The sequence below is a fragment of the Arvicanthis niloticus genome, chromosome 6, assembly GCF_011762505.2.
Source record: "Arvicanthis niloticus isolate mArvNil1 chromosome 6, mArvNil1.pat.X, whole genome shotgun sequence".
In the NCBI taxonomy this organism is placed as follows: domain Eukaryota; kingdom Metazoa; phylum Chordata; class Mammalia; order Rodentia; family Muridae; genus Arvicanthis; species Arvicanthis niloticus.
The window spans coordinates 41,824,356-41,848,643 of record NC_047663.1 but is presented as its reverse complement, the minus strand read 5'-3'; the positions used below and the strand labels follow the sequence as shown (position 1 = coordinate 41,848,643).

The 24,288-nt window shown below is 43.3% G+C and overlaps 1 protein-coding gene across 2 annotated transcripts in view; it reads right to left on the bottom strand.

Annotated features, from left to right (window-relative positions):
• Positions 1–11,223: 11,223 nt before the first annotated feature.
• Crlf3 (cytokine receptor like factor 3) overlaps positions 11,224–24,288 on the bottom strand; it is a 33,906-nt gene continuing 20,841 nt past the window's right edge. The window contains exons 6-8 of one of the 2 annotated variants that reach the window (XM_034507392.1): positions 22,923–23,055; positions 13,405–13,517; positions 11,224–12,526 (exon numbers count right to left, since the gene is read on the bottom strand). In XM_034507392.1, the coding sequence (XP_034363283.1) occupies positions 12,270–12,526; positions 13,405–13,517; positions 22,923–23,055 (503 nt within the window). In that variant the 3' untranslated portion in view covers positions 11,224–12,269. The remainder of the gene's footprint in view (positions 12,527–13,404; positions 13,518–22,922; positions 23,056–24,288) is intronic. The other variant, XM_034507393.2, reaches the window with a different exon arrangement.

Sequence of the window (24,288 nt, the reverse complement as noted above, 5' to 3'; positions counted from 1 at the left end):
GTTTTTAGTTTTTCCTTTTTAATGAGGTAATCCCATGGAAAATTGTTCTGTGCACATCTTTTGCACTAGGATGGTAAAGTAACAGAAACAGTTGGGGAGTTAAAAGATGCCACTTTGTGGCGGAGGGTGTCCCTGAGTATGAACCAGAAGGTGTCACACCTTGTTTCCTTTGTGGTGTCCTTCATGATTAGAATATCCATACAGATAAGCTGACTTGAATTGTTTTGAGCAATTTTCCCTGTGTTCTGTGTTTAATGCACATATTTGCGGTTGGGTTTTCTCCAACAGAAAGTGATTTCACTACTGGCATATTAATAAGCACGAATAGGTTTTTATTCCAACTCCAAGCACTGTGGTTGAATAACATCACCTCAATTTTTTATTATCCTTTAAAGATATTGCATTTTCATATTCTTTATTTATAAAGGATCAATGCTGCTGTAAATACTGGTATTTTTAATGTTTTAATTTCATTCCACCACCATCAGATGCAGTTCCCTGTTTGGTTTAGTGAAGGGACATAAGCTTTCTCATGGTGTCTTCAGAGATTTATAAGTGTAAATACTGATTTGGCTGGTCTTTACGATGTGTTTAACTGTGAGGCTATTTAAATAGTGTGGATGTGACTTGTCATCCAGTATTAAGTTCTTAGTTACTGATTTTTGTTTTAAAAAGTAAGAAAGAGGAAGCTGCAGTTTTCATTGTAGGCTCCCTGGCTGGTAAACTCCCTTCATGAGTTCACTGAACTCTCATTTTGCCTCTGGTAGTGGGTTCTGAGCATTTCTCCTGGGCTTTAATTTGCTAAAGCTGTGCACATATGTTAAAAAAAAAAAAAAAAAAAAAAAATAGATTATTTTAGGGAAGATGTAGGTGTAGAATTATTGCTTATGTCATTTCTTAAAGCAGTTATGCTCTTAATGCTTAAAAGAAGGCTAGCATTGTTTGCACAAGAAAAAAAAATTGGTGATTTCCCTCCCCTGAATAGTAATGAAATTACTTCTGTTGAGTAAACTTTTTATGTCATCTTATAATAAAAGCTGAAAATGCCCTTTGTTTCTATTTATAAAAAAAAAAAAGCTTTTCTATATGTGCCCTTGAGAACAGATTTTGAAGAAATCATGTAAGATGATAAAGCATTTGAATGGTACAATAGATGTAAAAAAATTCAGTTTAAAAGAAACGTTTGTTTTTACATTAAATGTTTATTTGAAATCAAATGATTTTGTACATAAAGTTCAATAATATAAAGCTGTATTCTGCTTTTCTTCATTCATGGTCTGCATTGTTAATGTGTGCATTTAGGCTTTGCTTAGATAGCTTAGGAAGGGTTTGAACAAGAACAAAAACGAAAATCTTTTTTGAACCCTCACAGGTGCTGTCATTTACAGAGAGAATCTGAGTACTGTGTGGGGTGCTGGAGCCTTGCCTGTCCTGCTAGTCAATGGCTCTACCACTTAGATAAATGCCATTCTTCAAATTCATTTAGAAAAATTGTTATTGGCCCCAAATTGTTCTCTAAGTACATAGTTCAGAGCAAAGCCAGTAAATCAAACTGGTATCTCCAGTTGTAGATGTTTTCGTTTGTTTATATTTTTGTTTTTGTCTTAATATGTGTGTGTTTGGTTTGTCATCTTTTATGCTTACTGTTTTGAGACAAGGTTTTCTCAGTGTAGCCCTGTCTTAGAGCTAGCTCTGTAGACCAGGTTAGCCTCAGAGATCTGTCTGCCTTTGTCCACCCTCACCAGCACTTCACATCCAGGATTATTAAAGGTGTACACTACACCTGGCTTCTTTTTCTTTCTTTCTTTTTTTTTTTTTTTTAATTTATTATATGTTAGAGCACTGTGTCTGTTTTCAGACACACCAGAAGAAGGCATCAGATCCCATTACAGATGGTTGTGAGCCACCATGTGGTTGCTGGGAATTGAACTCAGGAGCAGTCAGTGCTCTTAACCACTGAGCCACTTCCAGTCTGCCCACCCTCCCCCCCTCTCCCCCCCCCCCCCCCCGTATGTGTTTTGTTTTCTGTTTGGTTTGGTTTTGAGATAGGGTTTTTCTATGTAGTTTTGGATGTACTGGAACTCTGTAGATCAGGTTGGCCTCAAATAAGATGCACTTCTGCTTCCCATGTGCTGGAATTAAAGGCATGTGGACCACTTCCAGGCCACATGTGGCTTTTTTTCAATGTTTGAAATAAAAATGAACTTATCTTGTTCTTCTTTTTTGTTTGTTTTGTTTTTCTGAGACAGGGTTTCTCTGTAAAAGGTTAAGAGAGTAGCAATTCAAGTAAACACATGAAATGATTGGTTAACTGTTGTGTTTTTGCTATGGTATGATACTGTTAGGCTGGATTCAGTAGATAGCAGTTTGATTTTAGTCTCTTTTTCCTGGTACCAACCGTCTGTCCAGCTGGTAATCACCAGTCTGCAGTACACTCCTGCATTTACTGGGTATAGTAATGTTTCCCTCTTCATGTTTTCAGCTGAAGAATGGTTTTATTGGAACGTATCCTCTTCCGAACTCCAGCATGGTCTGTAAAAGGTCAGTAAGGGAGTGAGGGACAGCCCAGCAGTTAAGAGGGTTTCCAACACCCATGTAAAGCATCTCACAGCCAACTCTTCCAACTTGACACCTACATGGCCTGAGACATGTGCGCACATAAAATCTCTTAAAATAGTTGAGCTGGAGAGATAGCCTAGTGGTTGAGAGCACTGGCTACAGTGTCCTGTATCAGTTCCTAGCACCTACTTGGTGACTCAAAACCATCAGTTCTACAGGCCCAACACCCTCTTCCAGCCTCCTTGGGCACTTGACATGCACATGATGCACAGACATAGGTAAGCAAAACATTTATAAAGGTTCTTATAGGACAGAGAACACTGTTAAAACAACCTTTAGTGGAAGCTATTTGGTATTTTTGTTAAAAATCACATTTTCTCTTGCCACAAATGAACTCTGCAGAAGCTTGGTGGCATTCAAAATTCAGTTTCACCATTAATAACCCACCCATCCCCCTTAATTTCATGGCTATTGGAGGTGTAATATGCATTAATACTACATTACAAAATGGGTTGATCACCATTCTCCATGACATCCTTGCACATGGAGTCCATGAAGCTGCCAGTCTGACAAGACTACTACAAATGCAAACAGTGAACAAAAATATTTAAGTGTTGTAGCTAAGTCTGTAGAGTGCTTGGCTGGCTAGCCTACCATGCATGATGCTTTTACTTAGTGCCCAGTATAATATACATAGCTGGTGGTAAAAGCCTGTTATCCTAGCACTAGGAGATGGAGGCAGGAGGATCCCAAATCCATTGGCTGCATCATGCTCAGTCTAGGCTACATGACAAGATGAGTACACCATTGCTTTCTTCAGTTCGACACCAGTAGCAGAGGATGGCACACAGGTACATCCAAATTCTGAAGTGACAAATTTGTAGTCACATGGCCCTAGGCCTCCCTGCACATATGTAGCAGATGTGCAGCTTGGTCTTCAGGTGGGTCCCAAACACCTGGGCAGTTGTCCCAAAAGCTGTTGCCTGTATGTGGAATATGTTCATCTAGCCTTGTCTGTCCTCAGTGGGTGAGGAAGTGCTTAGCCTCGCAGAGACTACCCAGGGGGGCCCCCACCTCCTCAGAGTAGGAGACCAGAAAAGGAAAGAAAAAATTAGTTAAGATACCTTTCCTTTCTCCAGTGGGGAAAGCTTTTCCTGAAAACAAGGCATACGTTTGGCCCAGTGCACAAATTCCAGTGCTGCAGATCAATATGTCTTGGAAACAAGACACAGCCCTGGGTTTGAGCAGAGCAAAGACTGATTGATGTGAGATGAAAGACAGATGTGAAATGAGTGTTTCCACAGCTGTCACTACAGTTTACTGCTGTCAATAACAGGAAACCTCACTTCACTTTCTTAGACCTAGTCACTCATACTTAATAGGAGTGCTTATCTATTTCCATACTACACAGCAAATCCGCATGAGACCTATATTTTTTATCTGTCTCTATATTGTCAATTTTTATATTAAAATCAAGAGTGGCTGGGATGACTCAGCAATTAAGAACACTTGCTGTTCTTGCAGAGGGATGGAGTTTGGTTCCCAGTGCACAGCAGGCTCAAAACTGCCTGTAACTCCAACTCCAGGGAATCTGATGCCTTTTTCTGGCCTCTGTGGGCACTGCACTCACATATGTACATAAATATACACATTTAAAATGTCTTATTTTTCTTCTTGTTCTTCTTGTTCTTCCTCTTCCTCTTCTTTAAAAGAACTGATTGGCTAGGGACTTCAGAACATGTAAACAACACAATGTGATACTCCTTCTATCCTAATTGTCTTTACTCCAGACAGAACTGAAGAAAACAAGCCAACAAAAGTCCAATCAGTGTCCAGGCAGTGGTGGCGCACGCCTTTAGTTCCAGCCCTTGGGAAGCAGAGGCAGGTGGATTTCTGAGTTCGAGGCCAGCCTGGTCTACAGAATAAGTTCCAAGACAGCCAGAGCTATACAGAGAAACCGTGTCTTGAAAAAAGAAAAAAATAAAATAATAAAGTCCAATCTCTGACTAAAGCATTGAGAAAGACAGCCTTACCTGTTGCTTTACTCCAGCCAAACACCTCTGTTCTGGAACAAATGGCCACTGATTACGACATGCACAGGTTCAAATGTGGAATACTTTTGTATTGTAGTGGCCATACTTTGGGAAAGGGTTTTTGAAATACAAACAAGGCCGGGCAGTGGTGGCGCACGCCTTTAATCCCAGCACTTGGGAGGCAGAGGCAGATGGATTTGAGTTCGAGGCCAGCCTGGTCTACAGTGAGTTCCAGGACAGCCAGGGCTACACAGAGAAACCCTATCTCAAAAAGAAAACAAACAAAAAAAAAAAAAAGAAAGAAAAAAGAAAGAAAAAAGAAAAAAAAAATACAAACAAGGAGTAAAAAGAAAATAAAAACAAACCTGTAAGTAGTTTGAGGTTCGCTCATTCTGGATTATCTGTGTGTGTCTTAAATTTATAAGAAACAGAAAGGGCATTTGAGATGGCTCAGTGGGTAAGGATGTTTGCTGCTGAGCCTGGCAATGTGGGTTCTATCTCCAGGGCCCACTTTCTTAACCCCTCAGGCCTTCACGGAGATGATATGGCACACATATTGGCAAGCAGACACACACACACGGGCACACACACACACACACACGGGCACACATGCATATGTAAGTAAGTGTGAACACCAACCATGTACAGACACAGGCAATAACTGGAGGAGTCACGTGGCCACAGATGAGAAATTCATGGAAGCTGAAAGAAGCTGGAGCTCATCCCACACACCAACCTCCAGTGTGTCAGAGGCTCTGGTTGGCCAGAACGGAGAAGAACAACAGCACTTGTTGTTTTTGTTTTGATACAGGGGTTTTCAGTGTAGCCCTGGCTGTTCTGGAACTCACTCTTTAGACCAGGCTGTCTTAGAACTCACAGAGATCTGACTGCCTCTGCCTCCCAAGTGCTGGGATCAAAGATGTACACCACCATAGCCTGGCCAATACACATTTAAAATTTTGAGTTTGCATACAAATATGTATGGGGGGGGTACCATGAGTGTGCAGTGAGTGGACACAGAGGTCAGAAAGGGTTGTCAGATCCCCTGGAACAGGAGTTACAGAGAGTTGTTGGCTCCCATGGGGGTGCTAGGAACTGAACCCAGGTCTTCTGCAAGAGTAACCAGTGCTCTAACCACTGAGCCATCTGTCCAGCATCACAACACATACTCTAAAGATGAGTGAGACTTTGAGGTCAAGCAGCAACACCATGCACAGCATCAGGTCACCTAATAAAAACAATGTCAATCAACAGCCACTTCTGTGTGGTTGCTTTTTAACAAAATTTATTTTACTCTAAGATTTTAATCACAGCCGGGCAGTGGTGGCACATGCCTTTAGTCCCAGCACTTGGGAGGCAGAGGCAGGTGGATTTCTGAGTTTGAGGCCAGCCTGGTCTACAGAGTGAGTTCCAGGACAGCCAGGGCTGAGCCATCTCTCCAGCTTCTTAAATTAACAACAACAACAACAAAAACCCCACAAACAAACAAACAAAACACTTAACTGTGCTCAATTATCAATTATCTCTGTAATAATGGCATGAAAGCAGTTCAAGTAGGGAAGACTTTTAAGAGCACCAACTGCTCTTCCAGAGGTCCTGAGTTCAATTCCCAGCAACCACATGGTGGCTCACAACCATCTGTAATGGGATCCAATGCCCTCTTCTGGTGTGTCTGAAGACAGCTACTATGTACTCATATACATAAAACAAATAAATCTTAAAAAATAATATATTTCCATTTTATGTGCATTGGTGTTTTGTCTCATGAAGGTGTGTCAAATCTTGAAGTTACAGTTTCCAGCTGCCATGTGGTTGCTGGTATTTGAACCTGGGTCCTCTGGAAGAACTGTCGGTACCCTCAACTGCTCAGCCATATTTCCAGCCCCAAGAGAAAGTTTTTTCTATGACAGTGAGGCTTACACACCGCCCTCAGTCTCTACTGCTGAGTGACAAGCCCAGGCAGAAGCAGGGCTGGCAATCCACAGGTCCAGAGTGACAACCTAGAAGTGTCAGTGAAGACCTATAGGGCCCAACATTGGCACCCCAGTCCAGAATCCAGTACCCATCATGCTGTGACACAGAAGATGCCTAACAGCTTGAGTACTTTAGTTGTGGTCTACTAAAGTTTTAGCAAAGCTACCCCCAGGAAGAGGCAGCTCCCCCACCCCCACACAGCTGTGGGCCACTAAAGGGGATCATCATTAGGATCCAGAAGATTGCCTTCAGCATAGCCTTCAGGGTCTGCTTTAGGAATAGGCAGGCATTCCCTCCCCTAACTCCTTTCTGCTGCAGGACCATCAACAGCTACAAGGGTTACTATGTGGGGGCTGGAGAGATGGCTCAAAGGGTGAGAATGCACACAACCCTTGACTTGAGTGTGGATCTCAGCATCCACATAAGCCGTGTGGCCTCGTATGCCTGTAACCCCAGGGCCGGGAGGGTCCGGAGACAGGGATCATTGGAGCTTCAGGGTCAGGGAGGGAATCTGCCTCACCGGAGCAAGGCAAAGAAAGAGAGCCCATCCAATTGACACGTCACAGATTTAGTATGGTCTAGAACCTCATAACTTAAAGCATCCACTTACTTACGTTTTGCTTGTTCGTATCCCTGTAAACGTGTGTGCGTGTGTGTATATGTGTATAGAAAAAGGTGGACATTCAGGCATCTTTCTGAAGATTCTATTACCAGGACCAGCAAATGCCCCCATTCAGTAAACACTCACTTTCCACATCAGTGCCTAGAAAGACCTCACACTGAAAGACACACATTCAAGTTGGAATGTGCCTGGCCTCCCTTGACCCCACTACTGCTTTGTGTGTGTGCCTTTTCTGGACTTTTTGCTGTTTGAAGCAAGAGTTGGGATTTATTATTTTTATAAGTAGAAATGTTTTGCCTATGCCATGTATGTCTGTGTACCATGTGCAAGTCTGTTGCCCAAGGAGGCCAGAGGTGAGTGTTGGATCTGGTAGAACTGGAGTTACAGATGGTTGGGAGCTGCCACATGGATGCTGGAAATTGAATTCAAGTCCTCTGCAAGAGCAGCCAATGTTCTTCCCCCCAACCCCACCCCCTTCCCTTTTCCTGCTTGCTCCAGCCCTGCTTGCTCTGGCCCCAAGGTTTTTATTTATTATATGTAAGTACCCTGTAACTGTCTTCGGACACCCCATAAAAGGGCATCCAATCTCATTACAGATGGTTGTGAGCTACCATGTGATTGCTGGAATTTGAACTCATGACCTCCAGAGCAATCACTGCTCTTAACCACTGAGCCATCTCACCAGCCCACAGCTGAGCTCTTAATTGCTGAGCTAACTCTTTAGCCCCAAAGATATCTCAATACAAATTCTAAGTATAAGGGTCAAGGGAAAGAGGCACTCGGAGACACAAACCCGAGCCTGACTGAAGACATGATCACTCAGTCTTGTTTTCTTCCAGATTTGATTTGTTGTAGACTTTAACAGCTTATCTATGTGTGTGTACAGAGTGAAAGCATGTGTGCTCACACATCCCTATGTCTGCACATGGAGGTCAGAAGACAGCCTCGGTGTCAGTCCCACCATACACCTTGTTGGGTCTCCTTGTTTCTCTGCTGGGTACACAGGGCAGACTGGCCCTGGAGGAGCCCTGGATTACATGCTTACAGTACAGTTCGTTTTTTTTTTGTTTGTTTGTTTGTTTGTTTTAATGGATTTTATGCAGATATCTGGAAATCTGCAATCAGGTCATCCCTCAGCAAGCATTTCTGCTTAAGCCATCTCCCCAACACAATAGCAGCTTTTCTGAGTTCTGTGTTCTGGTAAGTCACTGAAGCTCCGGGTGGCCTGCTTTCTTCGTTTTACTTTTAATTGCGTGCACTGACATGTTTGTGAATACAGGTACCCACAGAGGCCAGAAGAGGGCATGGGATCTCCTGGAGCTGGAGTTACTGTTCAATGTGAGCTGACTTGCCTGAGGGGAACTGAACTCATGTCTTCAGCAAAGAGCAATTTACGATCTTCTTAACTAGAGCCACTTTACTGGTCCCTGTATTTTTTTGAGAGCCTCACTATTTAGCCTGTGTTGGGCAGAAACTCCAGATTCCCTTGCCTTGACCTCCTACTTGCTGGGATTCTAGGTGTACAACTGTGACCAGCTCTGGGGCAGCCAGAGAACTGCAGACACCCGTCAGGGCCTCCTGCTCAGTTAGCACTGCTGGGAAATCCCCTGAATTTTACTACTATTTCCAAACTGCTCCATGGTGCTTTCCGGGGGACATCTGATGATGATTTGGGGTTCATCCTGTTCTCATGTCTGTTCATCTTTAATTTCTTCTTTCTGTGGAGACACTAAGATCATACAGGTCTTGCAGTATCTGTGGTTTCTCTCTACCAACTTGGACTCGTGGCTCACGGGAATCCCCTGCCACAGCCTTCCAGTGTTTCCTATATAATTTTACATCTATGTAGTCACTCTATTTCATTTATTTGTGTATATGCACACGTGTAGAGATCAGAGGACAATTCAGGGGAGTCCATTCTCTCCTCTTACCATGTAGGTCCTATGGACAGAACTTAGGATGCCAGGCAGGCTTAGTGGCAAGTTTTTTCCTTTACCTGTTAAACAATCTGGCTGGCTTCTCTTATTCTCCCCGATAGGGTGTGTTCCAGGCTTGCTTCTTACTTGTAATGCTTCTAAGTATGTTCCCCTGACTGACATTGAGATCCTTCTGCCTTCATCTACCTGAGTGCTGGGATTACAGGCTTGTTCCCTCATGTAGTTGTATGAATCACTCAGGGAATCACTCAGGGCTTCATGGATGCCTGCAAGCACTCTAGCCATAAACTACACCCCACACCTTAGTTCCTCCTCCTTCTCTTCCTCTTCCTTTCCTCCTCTTTATTCTTTTATAACAAGGCCTAACTATGTAACCTGGACTGTCTTGGAACTCTCTTTGTAGATCAGGTTGGCCTCAGCCCATGCCTACCCAGTGCCAGGATCAAAGCTATGCACCACTCTACCTAGCTAGCTGTTCTTTCTATGTGAGATTCTGAGCTATGAAAAGCTGCAAGTAATCACTACAAACTCCCTGGAATCCATTTAGAAAATGGTAGCTCTGTGAATGAAAATACCAACATCTGTAAAGACCAAATCATTAAGTATAGAGAGCTGTGTGCAGAGAGGATGAAGATGGACACATTCATGGGAAACCCTCTCCTTCATACAGGACAAAGAGAAAACAGGAAGCCCAGAGAAGATAGCACATTTTCCTATGTGGAACAGGATGGCTTCTAATTCCTAATTCTCTCTTTTTTTTGGTTTTTTGAGACAGGGTTTCTGCCCGGCCTAAGTCCTAATTCTGGTGATGGTACACCTACCACACTTGGCCCAGAGGTTTTCCAAACTAACTGCATTCTGCTGATGCCTTGCAGAAGTACAACTAAAATGTAAATAAGCATTATGTTTCACTTTAGTGAGAACAGACTGGACTATGACTGCTCCAGTTTGAAGCCATCAGTCAGCCAGGTTATAAAGGCAGCTTCAGCAGGGTGGTGGTGGCACACGCCTTTAATCCTAGCACTTGGGAGGCAGAGGCAAGCGGATTTCTGAGTTCGAGGCCAGCCTGGTCTACAGAGTGAGTTCCAGGACAGCCAGGACTACACAGAGAAACCCTGTCTTGAAAATCCAAAAAAAAAAAAAAAAAAAAAAAAAAAAGGCAGCTTCATCCTCTCTGGGCACAATTTCCATCAATTCAGAGACCTGGGAAGAGGGAATCACAGAGGAACTGACTTGCCTGTGGGGATGGCTATCAGCATTTTCTTGTCTTGACTAATGTAGGAGGGCCCAGCCCACTGTGAGCTGTGAAATCCTTGGGAGTATCCCAGGCTGTATAAGAAAGGTGGCTAAGTCCAGGGCAAGCAAGCCCGAAAGCAGCATTCCTCCATGGACAGCTAGGGCTATATAGAGAAACCCTGTCTCAAACAAACAAATGGAAATAAGGACAGACAGACAGACAGACAGACAATAAACAAAGAACCAAACAAGGAAGATCTCGAAATTCAAGGCCAGCCTGGTCTACATATTGAGTTTCAGGCTAGTCAGGGCTAGAGACCACAAAAAAAAAAAAAAAAAAAAAAAACCCACACATTAAACATACATTTAATAAAGAAAAATATATGAAGAAGTATAGAGAAAATGCCTCATCTCCATTAATTCAATTATATATTACAACATGTATTATACACATATTATGTGTAAGGTACTGTGCTTGGTGTGAGATGAAATACAGAATGTAAACAATATATAAGCATCCTCTTACAAGTTATAATAATAGCTAAGAAAAATGCCTGGAGCCACAACAACCTTTTTTTTCCCTATTAAATATATAATAAAAAGCATATTAAAATTGGATCCATAGGCTGGAGAGATGGCTCAGTGGTTAAGAGAACCAGCTGCTCTTCGAGAGGTCCTGAGTTCAATTCCCAGCAACCACATGGTGGCTCACAGCCATCTGTAATGAGATCTGATGCACACTCTTCTGGTGTGTGTCTAAAGATAGTGATTACAGTGTACTCATATAAAAATAAATAAATAAATAATATTTTTTAAAAAAAGATTGGATTCATTATACTCACAAAAAACACCACAAAATACATACTGTGAACTTTTCTTTTTATTTTGTTTCAGAAGGCTGGATAAGGCACTTACACTCTAGAACCTCTATTTAACATGAGAAGAACACTTACTTATACATAAAATGTGAGGAACAGTCATGATTGTCAAACAGGGAACATGAATCCCCAAATAAATTATCTTACAAAAATATCACACTTGCTTTTCCACTTTTTTTTACTATTGGTAAAAACAAACAAAAAAATTCACATTAAAAATTATCTGTACGCTGGTATAACAAGACCACGTTTTTTTACATATTAAGTAAGTCAAATAAATATTTTACAGAAATTTAAGTTTTTAAAAAAATAGGTCAAGTATTTATCCTTTATTTCTTTGGTCCACTGAAAGACCAGTTTCCAACCTGACATTACACTGACTTAACACTCCGCACAGCCTGTGTGCGTGGCTGAGGCGGATGCACATGTGACCTGCTAACACTGCTGTGTTCTTCCAAAAGTGGCTTCACTTTGAGGAATACAGACTTTCTGCCCTCACGTGTCACACTGCCAGTACAGAGAAAAGATGCTAACACTGGCTATGACAGATGCTTGCTCAGACACTGTAAAGATGCAGAGTTCACTAAGCTTCCCAGATGCAGAGTCTACTGAGCACAGGAGCAAAGTCAGCACACTCACGCGGGTGGGACAGAGGGAGCAGAGGCTCAGGACCGGACAAGCACTGAGGCGCCTGGCCTCTCACTGTCTTCTCCTTGTTTACTTCTGGCCTTCAACCTTAATGAAGATTTACTAATGTGACATTTTCTGTTCTAACAAACTTTAGGAAGAACAGTGGAAAAAAGTATGCAGGCTTTTAGAGCTAGTTTGATATTTGTACTAAAAACAAAACTGAGCTATGGTTTTGTCCACCGTGTTCAGCTCACTTCTTACTGAAATCTTACAAGGTGAACCCAGCAATACTTACCATTTCTGGTGGACAGAGAGGTAAGCTCACCTTTTCAAAGTCAGGTACAACTAAACCAAGGACAGAAACAGCAAACCCTCACACCAAAGCCAAGCCCCCAAAATGCTAAAATACCAGCACTTTCCATCCGGGGTAGAAAAACGAGCACCCGAAGTACAGAGAGCCGCAGGCCTGCTCCAGCAGCCAGTCAAACACCACCTCCCGGTTACTGGAGCCGATGGTCACTCGGAGCTTGACATTCCCGCCTTCACTGCTGTTAGAAGTTCCTAGAGTCACAGCTTCGATGTCAAACGTGACAGTGGAGCCAGAGGTGACAGCAGGCAACTGATTGGTCATTTCTTTTCCATTGACAAAGACTGCACCTAAAACATTAAAGTCATTCATTCACCTGAGCAATGACAGAAAGTTAAAACAGCTTCTAGATTATTAGTTCAGAAAAAGGAAGATTCCAGAAAACTGTGTGTTAATAATGGATTTAAATGGAGATTGCATCCCCCACCCCCATTCCCACAGGTGAAGCAAAATCAGAGCTTTAATCACATTTCAGAACTCTGGTATGATTTAAATGGAGATTGCATCCCCCACCCCCATTCCCACAGGTGAAGCAAAAATCAGAGCTTTAATCACATTTCAGAACTCTGGTATGAGAAGTGCATGGGAAGAGACACTGTTTCTGTCAGCCCTCAACAGCAACAGTCTGTGTGACATACAGGAATCTTGCTTATCTAATGTTTTATTTTGTGCCACAAAAAAATTAACTGTTGACTTAGGAGTGACTTATTTATTTTATTCATCCAAAGATGGAGAGAAAAAAAAAAATCCCAGATTGGCCTCAAACTCCCAAGTGCTAGGATCAGAGGTGGGTGGCGGCCATGTCTGGATTTGGGAAGTGACTCTGAAAGCATAAATACTATGGAATATGGAGTGATAACAATGTGTGGTTCGTATGTGTGGCTTGTGTACACTGTGGCACACACACAAGGAAGCTGAGGACAGCTCTGTGGAGTGGCTCCCTTGTCTCACCTTTATGTGGGTGGGGGTTGTGGGATCTGCATGGCAAGTGCCCTCAGTAGTCTGTGTGTGGTTTCTCTTCTCATAGCTGGGTAGGACTGGTGCTGCTTCCCTCCTTTGAGGGCTTGCATGGTGCCTTCTGGCACCAGTACTTAGACGTTATGGAGGAGGCTTGCTGGTCAGCTCCGGCCAGTGGTCCGTTTTAAGCGCACAGCCATGCGAGCCTTACCGTTCGTGCTGATGCACACAGCTTGGTCCCGCTGCAGAGATTCATAGCCATTCTGCTTCTCAGCACACACTCCTATACTGTCTCTTCTGTCTGGCTGTCCCACAGTTTCAACTCTGTTATTGAAGTAGAAAGGTCATCTCATTTTTCTCTCTTTTTAAATGTAACATGGGATGGGCAAGATGGTTCAGTGGTTAGGAGTACATACGGAAGTTCAGGCCCCAGCACCCGGCCTGCTCTTTGCTACTTCGTGGTTTTCCCAGCTTTACCTGCCCCTCCCCACTTTTACCCCCTATTACTAGATAGGAGAAAAACGATAAAGGAAGAAGAAATAGAGATTCCTGAGTCAAATTCCTTTCTTATCCCCACCTCCAATTCAACTGCATATCACTAGACAGGATCTAGAGAAAGAAGGACAGAAGGAGGAGAGAGAGATCCTGAATCCAATGTCTTTCTTCTTTGAGCACCACTACCAACAAATGGCAACCAAGCCCCTTAATGACCTCCAACCACCAACCTCACCTATCAGGGCTCTAGCATTATATACCCTCCAAAAAGTTTCCAGAATTCCACACATCACACAGTCACAGAAACTACCCACAGCTGGCAAAACCCTGCCTCTGCTAGAGCACAGGGCAAATCACAGCCGCTGCAGACAGTCAAATGCAGCCCCATATCCCTACACCTGCAATTAAAAAGAAAACATACTCCTATAATATTTCTCTATTTGTCTATTTGTCTATTTCTCTCTCTCTCTCTCTCTCTCTCTCTCTCTCTCTCTCTCTCTCTCTCTCTCTCTCTTTCTCTGTGTGTGTGTGTTTTAATTTAAATGAGTACACTGTAGCTGTCTTCAGATACACCAGAAGAGGGCATTGAATCCCATTACAGATGGTTGTGAGGCACCACACAGTTGCTGGGAATTGAACTCAGGACCTCTAGAGAAGCAGTCAGTGAGTGCTCTTAACTGCTGAGCCATCTCTCCAGCCTCCAGAATTCTTACTACAAACACCCACATCAAGTGTCTTAACAACCTGTAACTCCAGTTTCAAGGGATTTAGTACCTATTGCTCTCCTCAGTCACTTGCACACATATAACGTGCACACACACACACACACACACACACACACACACACTAAATCTTAAAAAAAAAAAAAGCATGCTATCTGAGCATGGGGATGCACACCTTTAATCCCAGCACTTGGGAGGCTGAGGCAGGAGGATCTCTGAGTTCTAGGCCAGCCTGGTCTACAGAGTAAGTTCCAGGACACTGAGGATTAAACAGAGAAACCCTGTCTCAAAAAAACAAAACAAAACAAAACAAAACAAAACAAAAACCAACCACCCAATAAACAAACAAACAAACAAACAAACTATTCCTAACAGTCACTATGTTTAAAGGACCAATTACCCAACTAACTTTTTCCAAATAATAGTAGCTAATGACTAAGAACTTGTGCCCCATGCAGCTTTAATATGTGACAGAATGTACCCTACATAATAGTATCTCTTAAAGTCCAGAAAAATGGCTCAGTAGTTAAGAGAACTGGCTGGCTGCTCTTCCAGAGGACCCAAGTTCAAGTCCTAGCACCCACAGGGCAGTCCACAAACTTCTGTAACTCCAGTTCCAGGGATCCAATGCCCTCTTCTGGCCTCCATGGAAACTGGACTCACATAGAGTCCAGACAAAAACTTTCACACACATATAATAAAAACTTTAAATTAAAAACAAACAAAACAAACCCTGTCTTGAAAAACCAAAAAACCAAAACAAAACAAAAAAAACAACAACAACAACAACAACCCCCCCCCCAAAAAAACCAAACAAAACAAAGAAAAAAGATAACATCTGTTCATGTTGCCACCTTGACTGGATTTTCAATCACCCAGGAAGCCAGATCCAGGATCCACATCTTTAATCCTAGAATTCAGAGGGGCAGGCAGGGGACATAGAGGCAGCAGATTTCTCTGACTTTGTGGCCAGTCAGAGCTACATAGTGAGTTCCAGGACAGCCAGCTCTACATGGAGAAACACTGTGTCAAAACTCACAAACACAATAAACAAACAAAACAACAACAACAGCAGCAAAACAACCACAAAAAGAAACCCCAAACCCAAATGATGGCTTTTAGTGAGATTTAAATAAGGAGAGGACCTTCCACATGTTTGGCTCACCTCAGTCCAGATAAAAAGTGGGGAAAATGGAGAACTCTTGAAAACGCCAACACTTCCTGCTTTCTGCTTCTTAGTCTGCTCAGATGTTAGGTAGGATGCACTCAGCTGCTACTGAGTAACAGGCCTTCTCCTATCTTGTTTGAGACTGTCTCCCCTCCCCCTCCCCCTCCCCCTCTCCCTCCCCCAGGGTGGGTGGGCGAGCGTGCCCATATGTGTGTGTGTGTGTAGGAGACTAGCTGACCTGAAAGCTTCCAGAGCTTCTACTGTCTCTGCTCCCATCCCCTCATAAGGACACAGGGCGTGCTGGCTAGTTTTATTAGAGTTATCTGAAGGGAGGGAACTTTAATTTGAGAAAATGTCTCCATAAGATCTGCCTATAGGGCATTTCTTTAATTAGTGGCTGATGCCATACCTTTCTTTAGTGGCTGATGCCATATCGTTCTTTAATCAGTGGCTGATGCCATACCTAGGCTTCCCTTCTGTAGGAAAGCAGGCTGAGCAAGGCAGTGAGCAGCACCCATCCATGGCTCCTGCCCCCAGGTTCCTGCCCTGCTTGAGTTTCTGCCTTCACTACTCTTAATGATGAACTGTTGGGTGGAACTGTGAGAGAAATAAAACCTTTCCTCCCCAGTGACGCCACTGGTCATCCCCGCACAGTCGCTCTAAGACACTGGGATTAAAGACTCGTCTGACATGTCTGGTCTGCATGGGTGACCTGGGATTCAGCTAAGACTCTCCTACCTGTTCAGCAAGCAGCTTTACCCACAGACCATGTTCACAGCTGCTAGCTTGATTTTTATTATTTTTTTTCCTTTGATAGGGTTTCTCTGGGTAGCCCTGGCTGTCCTGGAACCCACTCTGTAGACCAGGCTGGCCTTGAACTTAATGAGAACCTACCTGCCTTTGCCTCCTGAGTGCTGAGATTAAAGGCATGCAACAATACCATGAGGCATCTCATAGTTCTTTTTAAAGAACTTGAAACTTACTATATAGTCTCCCTGGCTTGAATTTTTGGTTGTCTTCCTGCTTCACTCTCCCAAGTACTAGGTATAAGGTGCCACGCCTGGCATGTCTTCTTCTTCTTAACCCCCCATTCCCTATGATACCCAGTAGCGTACACCCACAGTGGGAGACAAGATCAATGTGATGATGTGGCTCACACAGAAACAAACGACTGCAGTCAATCAAGAGAACTGGCTTTCCATTTTAGAAAAGTATTGAGAAACACAGAGAAGAAAGCCTATTAATTCTGTCATAACCAGGACTATGCATGAATACCCAGGGCAGGAATGTTCACTGACTTCATTTAATTCTACCTGTGCAAACAAATTAAAAGCCAGGGAGAGACTACGGGCAAGCTGTCAGCTTACCTTCCCCACTAGAATAAAGTGTGTCTGGGAGAATTCCTCATATCTGTAACATGAGCCTGCTTCACAGGGCTGCTGCACCTCTAGGGGTTCCCTTGTAGCAAAACCACAAAACCCTGGCCCAGCTGCACTCTCCCTGGGACTATGCAGTGTCTCCACACAGCATATGGAGGAGCAGACAAGATTCAAAGATCCTACTTAAAAACAAATTAACCTAATTTCTGTTTTGTGTTGAGATAAGGTCTTGCTTACGGAGCCTGAAATGACCTTGAACTCATGATCCTCCTGCCTCAGCCTCTCTGGTGCTTGTGCCTGACTCAAACACCAACTTTTTAAAAAACAGTATTTTTATGTATCTTTGAAAGTTTCATGTAGGAGAATATATATTTTAATATATACCCATTTTCCTTCCTGTCCCCAGCTCCTCCCAACACTGCCCTCCACATGCCCCCTCTCAGTTTTAGGCTTTCCTTTTCTCTTATATCCCAGAATCCAGTTAATGCTGCCCTGGTGTAGGGCCATCAACTGGAGCAAGGGCAACCTACCAAGGGACACATCCTACCCCTATATAAAAAATACCCCCCTTAGCAGCTTCTCCACAGGGCTTTTCTAGGAAATATTTAATTGTGCTGTCGGGTTTGTGCATTTTGTTTGGTGCTGGGGATCAAACTTAGTCTTGCGTATGCTAACTGTACACCATACCACTAAGTGTAGCCCCAGCCTAGACTACTTTTTGAATATAAGAAGCTAACAAGATATACCTGGTAATGGCAGACATGAACTCTGTACAGAAACTTAGGATCTCCTTGAGCTTAAATTCATTCAGAAATGATAACAATCTTAATATTTAATGAAAAGGGGCCTAGCTTGCATATGAAAGGCCTGGGTTTGATCCTCAGTACTGTCAGAAGAAAAAGTCAGATATGGTTGGTGCATACTTGCTTTTGTTTTTTCCCCAAGACAGAGGGTTTCTCTGTGTAGCCCTGGCTGCTTGTTCTATGGACCAGGCTGGCCTCGAACTCAGAGGCTGACCTACCTCTGCCTCTGGAGTGCTAGGGTTAAAGGTGTGCACCACCGCTACCTGGCTCATTTGGTGAATACTGTATCCTAGCAGTTAGGAGGAGAGTCTGAGGCCAGCCTGGGCTTCATAACAACACGACTGTCTCAGAAACAAAAAACAAGGAATTGAGAGAAGGCTCAGTGTTACAACTCTGACAACCTGAGTTGGATCCACAGAACTCACACTGTGGAGGCTGAGCACCCACTCCTGACTGACAGCTGTCATCTGCCCTTCACATGCATGCTATGATGAGTACACCTACAGTCACAGGCACACACACAAACCACACAAATGTATATACACCTATACACACATATGAAGTAATAAGTAAAACAAGCCAGGTATGGTGACACATGTAATCTTGGCACCAAGGAGGTAAAAGTGGGATTGCTGAAACTCTGAAGTCAGCCTGGGATACACAATGAATTCTACCCAGACTGTAGAGACCCTTGTTGTGGAGTGCTGGGGATGGGGGATGGGGGATGGGGGAGGCACCAAAGCAAGCACTGAATCAAATTCACTATCTCACAGCTATTAACCTCTGGGTGTGGTAGTACTGTCATAACACTAGCACTCTGGAGACAGGGGGAAGAGGGTTGCTGCAAATTCAAGACCAGGAAGGGCACATATTGAATTCTTATCCGGCCAGAGTACCACAGTGAGAACCTGTTTCGAAATACAAGTGAATGACTGCATTTTTGTTTTTTAAGTTGTAACTGATGTGGGAGGGCCCAGCCCACCATGAGATGTACCATTCCTAAGCAGGTAGATGTGGGGTATACAAGAAAGACAGCTAAGCAAGCCAGAGGAAGACAGTGGGCAGCCTTACTCTATCTTCTCTGCTTCAGTTCTGACTCCAGGGTTCCTCTGACCTCCTGCCCTGGCTTCCCGCAGAGAGGGACTGTGACCTGTAAGATGCAATAAATCCTTCTTCCCAGGTTGCTTTTGGTCAGTGTTTTATCCCAGCAACAAAAGGCAAACTGTGACATGGGGACAGAGAAGACAGTGCTGTGAGCACAGAGCCTGGACTAATTCTACACTTGCAAGATTTGAGGCCTGACACAGGATCCCCATGTGCTTTTGTCCCTTAGCTTGAAAAAGAAGAGGAGCAGCCTCTTCTACCCCCAAGGTTCTACCCCCAAGGCTCCCAAGATTAACGGCTGTTAGCACCAAAAGAAAAGGAAGCTGCTTAAAAAACAGGTGAGGGGGCTTGGTTTGGTAGCTCAGCATAAAAGGAGTGTTGGCATGCTCACAGTCTCTGCAGCAGAGAGGTGGAGGCAAGGGGATCAGAAGTTTGAGGCCATTCTTGGCTTTATAGTGAGTTTGAGGATACACTAAACCCCATCTCAAAACAAACTAAAAAACAGATGACAGAAAAGAGGCTAACATACAGTTTAAAAATTAATAAGGGGCTGGAGAGACAGCTCATGGGTTAAGAACATGTCCTGTTCTTGCCTGTAACTGTGGCTCCTGGGGATCAGCTGGCCTCCCAGGGCACCTGCACTCACATGGCAAACACACAGACACACATAACTAAAAAGTAAATTGATGATGATGGCAAGAAAAGTTAAAAGCATTAAAAAAAAAAAAAAAAAACAGGAATGTTCACCCAGAAGATTGGAAAAGTCCAGAGAAGGGCTGTCAGCAGACTCGGGAACCAAGGCAGAGAAGCTAAGCATTCAGCCAGAAACACGGCTTCACTGCTGCAGAGACCCTACCAAGCATGTCCAACCCGTGGCCCACAGCCCACATGTAGCCAAGGATAGTTATGAATTCATCCAAACATAGAATTGCATTCTTATTTATTTTTATACTTTATTTTATTTATATTTTGACTTTACACCCCCATAATGGCACTGCTCAGTCCTTAAGTGCACATTTTCTAGATGACAAACCAAGTCACGATGCCAGAAGGTTGGCCATACCTGCAAGCAATCCAGAAGCCACAGCAGAGACAAGCTGGCTGAACAACAGGAGTGCCTGGGAGTGTACAGCCGCCCTTCCCAAGAAAATCGTCATTCAGGTACACTCATCTGGCCCTCCCATTCACCTTCTGGTTTAACTGTTGCTGCCTTTGAACAAGGGTAGAAAATTCTTAGCCCACATTTAATGACAACCATGCAAAGTCTGCCTGAGACTGAGCTTAACTGAGTCTTAGTTCATCCCCCTGCCCAGAGTGGCCCAAGTGAGGCTTCTCTGGGAGAGGACAGAGAAAAGTTTGATTGGGCCTACCATCAGACCAGTCAGCGGACAGTAGGCAGTGAGATCTGATCAACTGTATCGCTGCCAAGTATGGAAACCATCAATCAAATATTCCTTTGTATCCAGAGGGAATTTAAACCATAAGACAGCATTAGGATCAAGAAATAGAGAGGAAAAGAAACTAAAATCGGAAAGGGAAAGGGGGCAGCCCTGTGGGAGAACAAATGCTTTACATGCCCAAGGCCTGGCGTGCAGCTACAACACCAACACCAAGACCAACGAACTAAGGAGGCGGCAGCAGGACTACAGCCTCCAAAGTACTGAGAACCACACTTACTTCCTCACAAAAAAGACAAAGGAGATGCAATGGCTAGTGGCTAACATCGCCCATTTCCCTGGGTGTGGTAACACATGTCTATCCCACACTCAGTAGGCTGAAGCAGTCGCAACCGCTGGATTCAGAAGACAGGCTCCCTGGACATTAGTTCCAGCTTTGGTACTTCCTAGCTGTGAGACACAGAATAATAAACTTCTTTGTGTCTCAATTTCCTCCCTCCTAAAATGGTCAACTACACTTATCAACTTAGGTTACTCTAAGACAACAATGAGGCTTGCTGCGCTCAGGCAGCAGAGTGCTTGCCTTGCATTGACAAAGGCCTAGATTCAGTCCTCAGCACCAATAAGTCAGCGGAGTGGGCACAGCTCTTATATCTGCTCTTGGGAAGTGGAAGCAGAGGGGTCAGAAGTCCAAGGCTACATAGCCTGGGTACATGAAACCATATGCACCAGGACATGGCATGGAATAAACACCATTTAGATGAAAAGTGCAATTGTTTATTTAGTTGAGTTCTGGCCACCATCTATCAGGTTGTTGAAAGTCTGTTGATGTGCATAAGCACCTGGTTTTCTGGAATTTCACTAATGAAGGTATTTCTGTACACAGACACAGGAGTATGTTAGTATAGAAAAGTCACTACACGGGGCATAAATAGGTTTTGAGCTTCAGGCTCTGTCATATTTATATATAGAACTATTTCCATGCTCCTGAGAGGCTCGAGTATCAATGGTTTGGTCCTCTGTTAGCATTGTTAGGGATGGGAGAAAATCCTGCCAATGTAACAGCTGGCATGAGCCCACAGAAACGAAGCTGACCTGTCACGAGCTACAGCACCAGGGGTGAGTGGGGCAGACCTCTTCTCTGTGAGCCCATTATCTCAAGTGTCTACTGTAGAAGTGGAAAGTTAACACAGACTCATTCTCTCCTCTTGGCATTCTTCTGGTGATTCAATCATTCTTTCTTTATGACTTAATGAGTAATAGGAGGTGTCAAAAGAAAGACAAAGCATAACACATCCTGACAGTGGGGGGTCAGTTCGAATGATGTGGCTGGAGGGGAAAACAGCAACAGTGGCTCAGACAAAAACAGAACAGAAAATAATCCCTACCATATGAGGTTGGTAAGATGCTCAGGGTTCAGATAAAGACACTGGTCATAAGCCTAGAATGGGATTTGAAATCTAGGACCTACGTGGTGGAAAGAGAGAATTTACTCCTGCAAATTTGTGTCCCACAACACACACACACATTTAATTAAGAAAAAAAAATTTTAAAGACTATTATTTACTTATTTTATGTGTATGAGCACCCTGTCAACACACACCAGAAAAGGGCATTAGATCCCATTACAGATGGTTGTGAGCCACACGTGGTTCTGGGAATTGAACTCAGGACCTCTAGAAGAGCAGGCAATGCTCTTAACCCCTGAGCCATCTCTCCAGCCCAATTAAGAACATTTTTAAAGAAATAAAAATATTCAATAATCTTGAGATTCAATACTTAAGAGGAGATTCTGCTACATTGAAGTAAGCATGGTAAAAACTGGGCACACACTCAATCACTCGAATCAAAACTAGGCTTAGCTAAAACCAAACCAAAACAAAGCATCTGGGCTTTGGCTTTCTATGAAGAGCTATTTAGAAATATGAGCACAGAACACACTGCTCTGCTAACAAGAAAGAATTTCCTGACTTCCTGTATAGGAGAACAGGTGAAGGAAAGCTGACGGTGGGAAAGGCTTGCTTTCAGCTGTATTTCACAGAGTTACATACACCCCATGTTCATAAGAGTAAGCTGCTTTTCAGAGACAAAGGGAAAGATAATTCTTAGCCTCCAGTCAGTTTGCTTTGTTGTACAGATAGGGTTGTATACAGCCCATGTTGACCTGTTCTGTGCTGAGGCCATCTTGAATTACTCCATCTCCTGAGTTCTGGAGTGACAGGTTTGCACCACCATTCCTCTGACTTTTAAAAACACTTTTATGAGGTATTCTATTCATCCTTACTTACCAGAGCAAAAGACAAACAAATCAAATACCAAGTTTTTATATAGAACCCCACAGACACAGATGACTGAAACAGAAAAATTTTGAAGCCTTGTCAAAAGTCTGATGTGGTGGGGGATGCCTTTAATTCCAGCACTTGGGAAAAGGGGGCAAGCAGATTTCTCTGAGTTTGAGCCCAGTCTGGTCTTTGCCAGTACCAGGCCAGCCAGGGTTACACAGAGGGACCCTGTTTCAATAAAACAAAATAAAAACTTTGGCGAACTGACACTGTAAGTGATGGACTAAAGCTGGGGTATGTCGAGCTCAAACACAGGCACACCCCACACACACTCCACTGCACAGCCAGAGGCACGCCAGGCATTTCCCAGTCCACTTGCCTGAATGTCAGTGTCTGCCCACAGAAGTAGGTTGGGGCGCTGGAGTAGAGAACGCCTGAGGACTCGGCATCATTCCGCAGGGCTATATTCCTTCGACTGCTCAGACTGTATCCCTCAAAGCCAGTTGTCCACTCTTTCAAAAGAAACACAAAGAATAACAATCTTTTCAAAGGTATACAGAATACAGACACATTAAACAGAACTGAGTGAAAGTAAATACTTAGAGGGGTCTTGACTAAATTTAATAAAGATTTAGTAACTGGGAATTGGGCTTAGACCCACAAATTACAAAAAAAGATTTTGCTAAATTTCTATTTGAAAAATTAAATAATGGTTATCTTTTATCTGAAAAAAAAGTTATGTTCAAATTTAATTAATTCGAGGTTATTCCAACCTGATCAGAATGAGTTACTGAGGGGTAGAAACAGGCTCTGTAATAGAGCATATATATATATCAGTGCATACAAGGAGCTGAGTTCAATCCATAGCACCACATTACAAATAAATAAATAGGGCTGGAGAGATGGCTCAGTGGTTAAGAGCACTGACTGCTCTTCCAGAGGTCCTGAGTTCAATTCCCAGCAACCACATGGTGGCTCACAAAAATCTTGATGCCTTTTTCTGGTGTATCTGAAGACAGCTATGATGTACTCAAATACCTAAAACAAATAAATCTAAAAAAAAAAAAAAAGAATAAATAAAACAGCTGGAGAGATGACTCAGCTGTGAAGAGCATTTGTGGAGGACCAAAGTTCAGTTCCCAATATCCCATTTCAGTCAGCTTATGACAGCCTTTATATAACTCTAGTGGCTCCCATAGAACCAGCAAACATGTGAACACATATACATACATACATACATACATACATACATGCACAAGATATACTTATTTTAAGATTTATGTATTTACTTTATGTATGTGAGTACACTGTAGTTGTCTTCAGACACATCAGAAGAGTGCATCAGATCCCATTACAGACGGTTGTGAGCCACCATGTGGTTGCTGGGAATTGAACTCGGGACCACTGGAAGAGCAGTCAGTGCTCTTAACCACTGAGCCACCTCTCCAGCCCAATATATATTTAAAGAAAAACGAAACAAAACTACCAAGTGTATAGACACCCAAGTATGTAGCACATGGCTGTAGCCTAGCTACCTGGGAAGCTGAAATGAGACTTCCTGAGTTCAAGGTAATGTTGGGCAACTCAGCAAGACCCTAACTCTTCCAGGAAATAGAGAAAAGGAGTATGCCCTTTACATCAGTAATAATGGAAAAGACAGACCAACTTAAGGTTATAAGACTTTTATGAGGGTCTAGAAAAGTCAGGGTCCTAGGTACCATTTTCAGTGTGTGGTTTTAGGTGAT